Here is a 12965-nt window from a genome sequence, read left to right as displayed (position 1 = left end):
CATATTATGTGCTTGATGAAATTTTCCTGTATCTTCTGTAATCATTCCTCCAAAATTGGTAAAAAGCCCTTTGCAGCTGATGAAACTGTGGTGTGAATGATGAATTATAAATAGAAAAGTATTCATTTCTGCCAAGATGCTTGAGTCTGAATTGTACAAATCCTGCCAGTATCTTTTTTGGAGGAAATAAGACTTTATTTTTATTCAGAGACAATGAAAGCTTATTTTGCACATCTACAGAATCTGAAAACGTATATATAAAAATAAAAAATATATGTTCATGTTCTTATCTGAGACATAAGTCTAGTAATATGGTTTTAAGTTTGAATCTCAAAGTGTGAAACATAAAACAAATATGTCAAATGTGTTAGCATGGATATATCTTAATAACTATTTGATAAATATCAATTTAAAATAAACAAAAATAATTATTAATTTTAAGTGTGTCTCAAGAAAAACAAATAGGACACAGAATATCATTTGGTTAAAATACTCTAAAACTACTTACCTTTCAGTTAAATAGGGGGTGGGAGTGAGAAAGGGATCGTTAATGAATATGAACATCTGAACATGTTTGATTTTTAGAAGAGGGCCCAGATGTATCAGTGTTCAGTTTTTGAAGATATATCATACTATTTAAAGGGGTGCACAAAGCAAAATAAAATCTTTATCATGGGGTAAAAAACACAGTAGTCTTGGAATTAATGCATCGACAGGAAGAGAGGGAAAGCTTTGTTTCACAGAACAGTCAAATCTGTTTTAAGCCATTTCTCAAAACCAAGTGAGAATATGAATATTTCCAAATGGAAAAAAATCATGTTTGAAGTTTTTCTTCCTTCAGGAATATGAGACGAAGTCTCTTATAATTTTTAAAATCTTTTAAGTATAAAAGACAGTAGATCACCTTTTACCCCGTTAATGTTACGTTGAGCTTTTGGCTACAGGTATTGAATCTTGGACTCTTTTAATGTGATTTTAAAGCAACAGTGAGGTAGTGTCAAATAAATGTGTTAAATGGCCTACACTCCATGAAAACTATGGAAAGAAAAACATTGTATTCTCACTGCTGTGATATGCCAATATTAGGCCCTTAGCAATTAGTACTGGAAAATATTTATTGTGTCTTTGAAACATACTCATATATTTGAATATCTTTAGTTTATATTTTATTTATTGATTATCAGGATCATGATAAATTCACATTGTGAGGAAAAGTCTCAAAATACAGGAACTAATTTTTTCTAACTGTAAACAATGTAAGTGTAAGACAATATGAAGACAGTCAGACATTCTGATAGCCCACAATCATAAGGAAGTTTTCACATGTAGAATATATATGTGATCTAGGAGTTCAGTTATGAACACAACATAAAAGTAGGAAAAATTTCACAGGTAAAATAGTTCTCAAGAATACACCTTTTTGATATTGCTCATGGAGTAAGAATAATACTAGTTGATTAAACTGTACGAAGTTTGCCTATTACTTAAAGTTATTAAGAACACTAAAAAGAATACATTCCTGCTAGAGAAACATTTCATATAATTATAGTTTTAAGAGAACTGATTTCTGTAGTATGATAGCAAAATATTATTAAGAAAACATCCATTATTTTACTAGTACAGTTAAAACTTTATAATGTTGGTGTATAATGAAGAGGGTTCTTGCTTATTCTTATATATAAACTGATCTATATAGGAATGCCTTAAATCGTGTCATCCATGTTATAAGAATTCTAGAGTCCATCCTTTTGGGATCTGTATCACTTTGGGAACTGGAAATCAATATATAGTTTGATTTCTATTTCATTCCTACTCAGTTTCTGATTTGGTGTTTTCTAGATTAAAAGCTCAATATGCTGTCTTCAATTTAAACTTTTGAGTGGTTCAGGAATTGTTGTTGGATTGAATAGTCTTCAAAAGTTTTTGATACATTTCTGACTTTAGAAACCTGGGATAAGAATCTCTTTCCATATGCATGTATACTATTTTTTGAGCCTCTTCAAAACATGTTTGAGTGGGTTCTTGAATGTTTCTGATGATAGTTTCTCTTGTTGAGCTGTCGATATTAATCTGAAAAATGAAATTACATGTAGAACTTCAGTAGGCATGTTGGAAATAGAAACAAATAATGGAAAGTTTAATTTGCCCCTCCTCCCCTTTGCAGTACAATAGGTAACTATGTTTGCAGTTTCAAAGGTATCTAAAAAGATAAGAGATAAACTCCTTGCTTTTTAACATAAATATCTACCTCCACATCCCAGTGGGAAAAACACCAGGCCCAAGATCAGGGAAATCTCAGAAATCAGTGCTTACTTAGGAGGATGCAAGTAGTTTGTTAATGGAAATTTACAAACAAGGAAGTTTATGGAATGAAAGTCTCTTTTAAGAAAAAAGGAAGTTGGTGCTGTTTTAATATTTATCTTCCTTCATTGTCATGAATGCTGGTTTAATTGAATATACTCTGAAATGGGAAGAAAGTGAGGAGAAGTAGAGAAATAGAGAAGAGAAGTTATTATTTCAATAAACCAAGATTTTCCAGGCAAGAGTTTTAGGGAACAGGTCAATAATGTATGACTGTCTTGAGTGACAAGGAATCTTATGTACAATCTTCTATCTTATCCCCTTAACAAGAATTTTCGTTCTTCATTCTCTCTCCACTAGGAAGAGTCTCTGTGCATCTATTTCACTCATAACTAGTTTCTCTAGGCAGGTATAAATGCTTGACAGCGTCACTATTGTTCAAGTCTGCTGGGCTTGCTGGCATTAAATGAAGGTGACCAGTGAACTCTGGTGTGGTGGTGCCGACTCTATTCAAAACCACTGGGGATGTCAACATGCCTATTGATGGGCAACTGTAGTTCCTTCCAGCAATGTCAATTCTTTTTCCAAGGACTTCTTTTTTTTACTTAACCTCTCCTTGGTTTAAGATAATTGGAAGAGGTTTTGTAGCTAGACAGGCTTATCTTTGAATCCTAACTACCACTTAAGTGCTATGTGACATTGGACAAGTCAGTTAACTTCTTAGAGTCTCAGGTCTCTGATCTGTAAAATAAGGTCAACAATATTGATTTTGTGGTTTTACAGGAGAAAACGGATGCAAAGTGCCTGGTACATAAGATCTTTGGGATTTGAACCATATCCCAAAGATCTTCTGATTTCCATTTGCTGTCATTGTATTTAATTACCTCTCGCGGGGACTGTGGCTGGATGTAGATCTTATAAAGCTTCTTTGCATTGGAAATCCTGCTCCACCGTGAGGCAATTTTCTTATACGTTTCACACGCCATCCAGAATTTAATATTCTCATCACTGTGCTCCATTTTTAAGTATGCTGCATAAACTGCTGGACCATCTAAAAGTAGTGGAGAAATCTGTTTATATTCACGGGTTAAAATTGTCAAAAGATCTGAGCAATATTGAATGCAGTTTAAATCAAAAGTCTGAATTAAATCTCCCCAATTATTGAACTAGTGAATATCATGTAATAACATTATATGTAACCTGCTTTGGTCTAGCCATTGGAAGCATGTTCTCATAATGCCCATGTGTAGTGAGAACATCCCTTTATTAGGAGTTATTTAGAACAAAATGCCTACCAGGGTGGATGGCCTGAGACAGAAGAAGTCACAAGGAGTCAGATGGTAGATAAAGAGATAAAGCTCTGATCATGAAGCTGACATAAAAAAAAAAACACTAAGTCCTCTGTCAAACCAAAGGAAAAGAGTATTACTTGAACTTAAACAGGCAGGTGAAGGTTGGAAGTAAAATATTCAAGGAGGTAAGGTGATTAGTTGGTCAGGTTGTGCAGCCTGGAGGGTTTCTCAATATCAGATCAGAGCAGGAGAACATGGAGAAATGAAAAATTCAACTTCATATTCATGGTTTTTGATTTAACCAGAAATAAGGGGCTAGGAAAAGAATGGAATTTAAGTCACATGTTGGAAACTACTTCAAAATCTACAACAGGGACAATGGATATGTGTAGCACAATCAGAAGTGATGCTTGATGCCAGAGATAATTATCTTCAGCTCTTGCCTTAAATTGCCTTTCTGAGGAGGTAGGGCAAAAATGTGTGTGTGTGATGGTTTGAAGCTGTATAGACCCCAGAAAAATATGTTCCTAAAGTTAATCCACTCCTGTGGGTGAGGACCCATTGTAAGTAGGATCTTTTGGTGATTAGGATCTTTTTTTGTTGTTGTTGTTTTTAATATTTTTATTGTACACAACAAACAGACATACAAATATTCTCGACATACAAGCATTCTATGCATGGTGTACAGTCAAGGACTCACAATATCATCACACAGTTGTGTATTCATCACCACGATCATATTTTTGAACATTTGCATCTCTCCAGCAAAAGAAAGAAAAAATAAAAAAATAAAAACGAAACTTGTACATGCCGTACCCCTTACTCCTTCCTCTCACTGACCACTAATGTTTCAATCTATTCAATTTATTTTAACTTTTTGTTCCCCCTATTATTTGTTTATTTCTTATCCATATTTTTTATTCATCTGTCTATCCAATAGCTAAAAGGAGCATCAGACACAAGGTTTAAACAATCACACAGTCACGTTGTAAAAGCTATATCACTATACAATCATTTTCAAGGAACATGGCTACTGGAGCTCAGCGCTACAGTTTCAGACACTTCCCTCTAGCTGCTCTAATACACCATAAACTCAAAAGGGGATATCTACATAATACGTAAGAATAACCTCCGGATAACCTCTCAACTTTGTTTGAAATCTCTTAACCACTGATGCTTTATTTTGTCTTATTTCTCTCTTCCCCTTTTTTGTCAAGAAGGTTTTCTTATTTCCTTGATGCTGAGCCCCAGCTCTTCCCAGGATTTCTGTCCCATGTTTCCAGGTAGGTTTATACCCGTGGGAGTTATGTCCCACATAAAGGGGGGAGGACAGCGAGTTCACTTGCCATGTTGGCTTAGAGAGAAAGAGAGAGAGGCCACATCTGAACAAAAAAAGGTTTCCTGGGGGTGACTGTTAGGCATAATTTAAAGTAGGCTTAGCCTATCCTTTGCAGGGATAATTTCATAGGGGCAATTCCCAAGATCAAGGGCTTGGCCTATTGATTTCATTGTCCCCACTGCTTGAGAGAATATCAGGAATTCTCCAAATGGGGAAGTTGAATTTTTCCCCTTTTTCCCTCAGTCCCCCATGGTGATTTTACAAATACATCTTTATTCACTGTTCAAATTATAGTGAATAGGATCTTAAGATGTGATCTGCCTCATTCTCTTACAAGAGACAGAGAAAACTACAGAAGCAAGAAGCTGAAAGCAGTGAAACCTGGAAGAGAAGGGAGAGACCAGCATGTGCCCTGCCATGTGAATGTCCTCTGGCAGTGTCTTCAGGAAGAAGGTATCATCTTGATGAGCTTTGATTTGGATCTCAGAACTGTAAGCTTGTACTCTAATAAATTTCCATTGTGAAATCCAACCCCATTTACAGTTTATTGCTTTTGGCAGGCTAGCAAACAAGAAAGATTTGGGATGTGCTTTTCCAAATGAGGCATTATATTATAGGTACTAGTTTGAGGATGAATGCTAAGTGTACTCTCATAAATCTAACATATTAACCGGAATCTTGGAGAGAACTAAATATTCTCAAGTTTCAAGATGAGTACTTTGAGAGAAGTATTAAACTTCTTTTGCTCACTAGAAGTCTGGGGCATATATGAGAAACTGAATTGCTAAAAGAAAATAGCAATGTAAGTTTCAGTTGGTGTGATGGCAAACATGTGCAGTGCACTGAATTTGTGACCACTTGGAGACTGTTGACAAAAAATTTTGATAGATGATATCTTAGTCATTATGATAATCTGTTTCTAGAAATAATGATAATCTTATAGGATGGTAATGGTAAGTAAAATAAAATTTTCCTGGATCTTCACTTAAGAGATTAGATTGCATTTCCCAGAGGTAAAAAGCCAGGCCCCTTGACTCCTTGGCTTCCATCAGCTCTGCCACCAGCGACACAATAGTAAAAGAAAACAACTAAGGTATTTTGTACTCAAGAAAAATAAAAATAAAAGCAGGTCCCATTAAGGAGACATTAGGGTTGAGAAAGACTGGCAATCAACAAGAAATATGACATCCCACTAATATGCAAAATTAGAGCATGGCCTAGTATTATTATATGAACAAGTGTAGCCTGTAAACATTGGATGGGATATAGTTCAACAGGAACATCTAATGGGAGATCAGATTGGAAGTGAAAGAACTAGGAATGTAACCTAGGATATGCTGTAAATGAGATGCATTCCTATAAAATGGGGAATACAGATTTCAGTCAAGAAGTTTACTTTCACTACTAAATGATTTTAACATGTGCCTGGCCTCATCACAGGCACAGAAAGCTGGGGACAGAGAACAGGGAGCAGTTGGTGCTGCTTTTGAGAAGTAGCTGAATGGGTAGGGAAAGCTGCAACAACAAAACAAATTAAAACAAAAAATCTGCTTCTGGCTTAACAAGTAAAACTGGCAGTCAACACTTTTCAGTATGTATTGAAAGAAGCAGAGTTCTATAGTAAGGGTAATTAATATAATTTGTACTTAGAAGAAGTCTGACTAAATGCTCCAGTAGGAAAAGAGAACAAGGACCCTGAAATAAAGAAATCAGGTATGTCAGAGGAAAAGAATAAGATTTCAGTAGACTCTAAAGATCCTGGAATGAGAGTCGGCCCCTCAGGCTAATCATTTTACTAGGTTCTTGGATAGTTGAGTGAATGGATAGGTGGGGGGAGGGAGATGGTCAGAAATCCAGATTAGATTCCAATATAGTATTCAGAATGTGTGTTTATATTTATGTTGAACTTAATCATATAGTGTTCTAGTTTGCTAGCTGCCGGAACACAACACACCAGAGATGGATTGGCTTTTAGTAAAAGGGGATTTATTTTGTTGGTTCTTCAGAGGAAAGGCAGTTAACTTTCCACTGAGGTTCTTTCTTATGTGAAAGGCACAGGATGGTCTCTGCTGGTCTTCTCTCCAGGCCCCTGGGTTCCAACAACTTTCCCCGGGGTGACTTCTTTCTGCAGCTCCAAAGGCCTGGGTTGAGCTTCTAGTGTTGAGATGAGGAATGCCGAGCTGCTTGGCTGTGCTACGTTGCGCTCTCTCATTTAAGCACCAGCCAATTAAGTCAAACGTCACTCATTGCAGCAGGCACGCCTCCTAGCTGACTGCAGATGTAATTGGCAACAGATGAGGTTCACGTACTGTTGGCTTATGTCCGCAGCAGCAAGACTAGGTATGCTCACCTGGCCAAGTTGACAACTGAATCTAACTAACACATATAGTAACATGTTTATAGATTCTCATTTCAAATGATGGTTCAACAAATCATCCTCTGCTAAAGAAGCCACCCATGCATTGCAATATGTATTTATACATAGATTCTTGATGTGGCAGATTATAGTATTATTCTCAGGTTTTCTCTGACCACCTTGTAGGAAAATTATACTTGCATGCCCTATTGACCTTCGCCTTGGCCACTGGACTTGCTCTAGCCAATGAAATACAAGCAAATGTATCATATTCAGGTCCAAAAAGAAGGGTTTTAGAATGACCGTGTGGTTCTGCCGTTGTTCTCCCTCTTGTCTCAAGCCCCCACCCCCTTCCATGAGAATGGCACATTCCAAAATAGCTGGTCCTTTAGCCCAAAGGCCAGAGTGAAGACAGAAATGAAGATACGCGAACAGAGAGCTGGAACTGACTCCAGTTTGGTAGCACGAGAGAGAAATGAAATTCTCTTGTTTTTTTGCTGGCGTCTAGGCATTTAATTTCCTTAATCTGTTTATTCTGGAGATTGTTTTCACTCATTTGCCTAGGATTTTCTTGCTGGATGGCTTTGTTCTCTATCTTTTCCTTGACAGCTCAGCTTGTTCTAGACCTCTAGCATAGGTTCTGTTTAATGGATCAGAATTTTTCCTTTCTTGTTTTCTTGTTTCTTGCCCTGCCTGTATGGTGCCTTTTTTTTTTTTTCTTAGAAGGGTATATTTAGTTATTATAGACCCCAGTCAGATTTTCCTAGACCAGATTGGCTTCCTCTCAGGAGGAAAAAGTCACCTGTATCAGTTTTCCCTGAGGGTGAGACCCAGCAGGTTGACAGAGTTTCTATGAAGCCTCTGGACTCTGTGTTTTTCCTGTCCTGTATGTGGTGCTTGTCTGCCTGTGGGCCCCACCAGCAGAAAGTGATGCGGTGCCTTTAACTTCAGCAGACTCTCCCTGCTGGGGGCATGATTGAGACTGAGGAGTGGTTATAGTCTGGCTTTAATTGCTTCAATTTTCTAGTCCCTGGGTTCTGAATTCCTTGAGGGAGGGATTCCTCCAGAGCTGGTCCCCACCCCTCTCTTGGGGAAGGTACAACCTCTAGGTAATTAGCTCCCTTCACTTGACCAGCCTCTTAGTCTCTCTGATAAACTTAATTCTGCTCTTCCCTGGGGCAGTTGGAGCCTGAGAAGCCTTGCAGTTCGCAGCTGGTCCAACTTGTCCAGTCTGGTATATGCTGTGTGTCCGGTCACTGATGTGGTCCAGTAGTTGTTCTGTACTGTTCCTGGCTATTTACTAGCTACTCTGGAGGACAAGCGAAATTCCACACCTCAGTAAGTTGCCATCTTGGATGGACCCACAACAAGAAAGGGTGAAAAGGACCCACCCTTTCTTGTTGTTAACCACTGATGTTTGAATGTCCTTTGTTATTGCGTTACAGCCTGGTGAAAGCTAACCTGGCTGGCTGAAACTGTCTGATATTTAAAGTTGATTCTGACATGTAAAATTCAGATGAACAGCACCTAAAATTCAGATGAACAGCACCTTTTACACAATTCTGTCCACTTAAAGCTAATTCCTGTTTGAGTATGCTGCAAGTTACCCAAGCAAACAGCTGAAAATACATTTGTATAAAAGTGTTTCAAGAATTCTAGTAATTATTAAAGTCAGAAGTCATGAGTTGTTCAGTTTAGAATTTCTTTTTGATTCATACAAGTGAATTACAATGTGGAAAAACCTTTTCCAAATCAGGCAATGTAGCCCATTCTGGAGCTTTAAATGATACTTGTTCCTGAGCATTATGCTCAAGAGAGCGTGATTCTGCTTGAGCAGAGTGAATAAGGAACAAACAACAGAATTGCTCATTTAAACTGAAAGGATGGAAGCAGAGGTTAAATTGAGAGGTTTATATCATACAAAGCATATGCCTTTTCCTTGAAAAATGAGAGCGGTGCCTTTGGGACTCTCTAGCTTATTCTTTTAAAACTAGTCACTGAAATTAGCATTTCCATGACACACGAGATGACACATGCCAGTGTTCTTGATGCAGAAGTGAAATGTGGGATTTTTCTTGGCTGGGTTAGAAGAGTGGCCCATCTATTCCAAAATTAGGTTTTCTGCAAGGTAACATAGACTCATATCTCCTCATACGTTAATTTCTAAAGGTGAGCTATGCCCCAGTCTTCCATTAGAAATGTGGATAAACCAATTTGAAATCCATTTTATTTTCAACGTGATTCCTGGGGGTAATGAATTCCCAGCTTTTCTGTGAGGTTTTGTATTATTTTCTGTTTTATTAAAATTCTCTGATTCGGCTTTTATGATATTAATCTTCTCTAATTTTTTTCCCTAACTTCTTTTTACTGTATTATTATGAAGATAGCTTAAAATACTACTGGTTGGTTTTAAATACAAAAACATCTAATAAAGATAACAACCATTGTTAACTTCTTGGTATACTTTCTCAATCTTTTATTCATATAGAACTACCCAGCAAGCTAGCATTCATTCATCTAAACAAGCACATATGCACACACAAATTATCTTATTGGCATTATATTGTGAAAGCTCTTTGTACTCTGCTTCATACTTTAGTGATTGAGCAAACACTGTCTTCTTTCACTTTTAATGATGAATAAAAGTTGATGAATAAAGTGTTGTCTCAAACATTCAGAACATATACTTAAATGGATAGAGATTTCCTCATCTTTCCTCCACCAAATCAACCACCATGTCTCCATCTGTACCTGCTCTCTCTAACTTTCCATTGCAGGGCTAGGCCATTATATATTTGGCCACCCTACTATTATTCAACATTTGCATTCTTTTCCTTTTTTCTTATAAATTACTCTACATTGAACATTTTGGTTTACAAATATTTGTGTCTCCTATTATTTTATTCGAATCGATTCAAAGGGGTGGAATTATTGTATTGATGATGTAATATTTTTCGAGACTCGACCTAAATATTGTGAAATTGCTTTCAGAAAGACCTAATTACTACCACCAGCAACATAGATGTGCCTCCTTTTTTCACCATTTCCAACCTGCTAGGGTGAAACCAGTGACTTATACTTGTTTCAGTTTGTATATTTAAAACACCAAGTTTAAAGCATTTTTCTTCGTTCTTTACAATTTCTATTTTTTTCTGTGAATTTTAACTCTTTTGTCCATCTTTCTTTTGCAGTAATAGTGTTTTCTTGAACTTTTCAGATCTATGTATTAAAGACATTCGTCTTTGTCATATTTATTGCATATCTTCTATTTATCTTTTTAACATTATTTTTTGTTTATGGAGTATATTGTAAGCCATTTCATCTTAAAAAGTCTCACCTCATCTCACTGATCCTATTTCCAATATTTTCTGCATTTCTATTAGAGAAAAATCTCTAAAACAGAAATCTGGCCATGACCCTCCTCTGTTTACAACTTTCAACATTTCCTGATTGCTCAAATGATAGCCAGACCTCTTGGCAGTGGCTGTTGGGCTCTTTAGGATTCAGCGTTTTCAAACTTTCCAGTGCTTTCTCTTGTCTTTCCTAGACACAGAGGTCTTTGTTCCAGATGTGTTATTCCTGGCCCAGCAGAATGTGACACTCGAGCTGCTGATATCCTCTTCCTTCTGATCTTCAAGACAGCTTAGGCATCTTGATTTCTGGAAGAAATTTTCTGAAACCCCCAGTTTTGTGCTTCCTGTCAGTTGACAAATAGCACCTGTTATACATCTACTTTAATTATGGCTCCATCACCCTCTATCCCACACTCTGTTATTTTCGTTCAATGACTTCCATTACTTTTCCACTTGCCTGTGAACATGCTAAGGATTAGGATCACAGTTTATTCATTTTATATGCCAAGAGACTATGCATTGCCTGATAAGTAGCTGATACTGAATAAATAAATGCTTGCCAATCAAGGCTTTTAGATCCCTCATGCTTCTACATTTGAAAGCGGCTCCCCCTCGTCTTGCAAAGTGAAGAAGCAGGCCCTAATTATTCAGCATCTGGGACGTATTGAAAACCAGAGGATTATACCTGGCAGGCTGTTACTGCTTGGTTGGCTGAGAGGAAGACAAGAAAAGCACTAGCTGAGTAGAGATGTATATAAAAGGCCAGGTTTTGGGATTTACTTTTTTCTAAAAAGGTCAACAAGTGCATGAGAAGTAAGCAAGAAAAAAGAATAAACACTAAATGGAAAAGGTTGAGACAAGGCAGCGTAGATAATATGAGGGTTGATGAAGGGAACCATGGCAACAGCAGTGGTTGGCAGAGATTAGAAGGAATGATGGTGTAGGAAGCTGTCAATCCACTGCGAGCAGCATAGAATTTCTGCCTCTGGGAACAGGATGCTCATGAAGAGTCAGCACATCGATCAGTAACTTCTAATACCTGCCTAGTGCCGTAATGAAGATGAAGATGCACTGACCAGCATTAGATAGTTCGTTAGAGTGTAGTAATGCCTTTCATTGCCTTTAGCAGTGTGGTATTCATAGGTTATGCAACCTGAAATTTCCAAAATTGATTGCAGTTGATTGTGATAATTTAAAAAGGAAGGAAAGTACCTCTATATCCAAGGATGATTTCAACCAATATTAAAACATTGATGCAAAGCTTTTCTGATTCAGAACACCTGTCTGCCCAGAATGACTCAACTCTATGTCTGCTATTTGTCTGTGCTGAAGCATCCTGAACTTGAAGCTGTACTGTGTCACTTGAAATCATCACTGCCAATTTTAAATGGGCACCCAAAGCAGAGTCATTGTACTATCTTTCCCTACTATTAAGGCTCTCCAAATCTCCCATTTCATACCTGCATCATCTTTTAAATGCCAGCAGACTCTCTCCTCAGCTTTCTTCCAATGATTTTGTCTCAAACATTCAGAACATATACTTAAATGGATAGAGATTTCCTCATCTTTCCTTCACCAAATCAACCACCATGTCTCCATCTGTACCTGCTCTCTCTAACTTTCCTCTTGATGAGAGTGGAGAGAGTGTATCTGTTCCTTTTAGGACTGGCCACCAATTTTTTTCTGGCTCCCTCGCTTTCTCCCTGCTCTGTTTTTCTCCATTGCTTTTACAATTACCCCCACTTGTTTCTATGTCATCAGGTTTCTTTCTCTCTAATTTGTCCATTACCATCATCTTACAAATATGCTGCTATATTTCCCAATTAAAAACAGTAACAACTGTTGACCCCATGTCTCCAATATTGACCTCATGCCCCCTTCCTTCTATTGCACTTTTCTCTGCTGAACTTCACAGCAAAACTTAGGCAAATTGTTGCCTATATTATCAGTTTCAGTTTCTCTTGTCCCACCCATCTCCTCCATGTTCCTGATACTGCTCTGGTCAAGGCACCAATGACTTCCTTATTGCCATATCCGATAGTCTCTCTTCTTTCCCCAGCTTACCTCAATTCTCAGCAACACTTGACACAGTTCACTGCCCCCTTCCTAAGACACTCTCTTCTTTGGCTTCCACGATATTACAATGTATGGTCATCTGGACTTGGAAATATTTTCGTGCATTTAGACTCTATCTCTGGATCTCTGCTTTTCTCTGTCTGAATTCTCCCTGTATGTGGTCTCATAGTGCTGTGGCTTTTATGATTTATGTTCTAATTCTTCCCAGCCTTGGCTTCTGCAGGGAGCTCTGGTCTTACCTGCTTTAC

At 37.5% G+C, this 12965-nt stretch overlaps 1 protein-coding gene and 1 long non-coding RNA gene across 2 annotated transcripts in view; one reads left to right on the top strand and one right to left on the bottom strand.

Moving 5' to 3' along the window:
* Positions 1 to 451: 451 nt before the first annotated feature.
* RGS13 (regulator of G protein signaling 13) overlaps positions 452 to 12965 on the bottom strand; it is a 28239-nt gene continuing 15725 nt past the window's right edge. The window contains exons 4-5 of the mRNA XM_077157270.1: positions 3186 to 3352; positions 452 to 2070 (exon numbers count right to left, since the gene is read on the bottom strand). Of these exons, the coding sequence (XP_077013385.1) occupies positions 1885 to 2070; positions 3186 to 3352 (353 nt within the window). The 3' untranslated portion in view covers positions 452 to 1884. The remainder of the gene's footprint in view (positions 2071 to 3185; positions 3353 to 12965) is intronic.
* The window catches only part of LOC143680778 (uncharacterized), a 56438-nt gene continuing 45125 nt past the window's right edge, over positions 1653 to 12965 (top strand). Inside the window, exons 1-2 of the long non-coding RNA XR_013174174.1 lie at positions 1653 to 4876; positions 5270 to 5385. This is a non-coding gene — a long non-coding RNA (uncharacterized LOC143680778). The remainder of the gene's footprint in view (positions 4877 to 5269; positions 5386 to 12965) is intronic.

The sequence above is a fragment of the Tamandua tetradactyla genome, chromosome 4 (genome assembly GCF_023851605.1).
Source record: "Tamandua tetradactyla isolate mTamTet1 chromosome 4, mTamTet1.pri, whole genome shotgun sequence".
Taxonomy (NCBI): Eukaryota; Metazoa; Chordata; class Mammalia; order Pilosa; family Myrmecophagidae; genus Tamandua; species Tamandua tetradactyla.
Note: the sequence above shows the minus strand (reverse complement) of the source record. Positions and strands in the feature narration are given on the sequence as shown.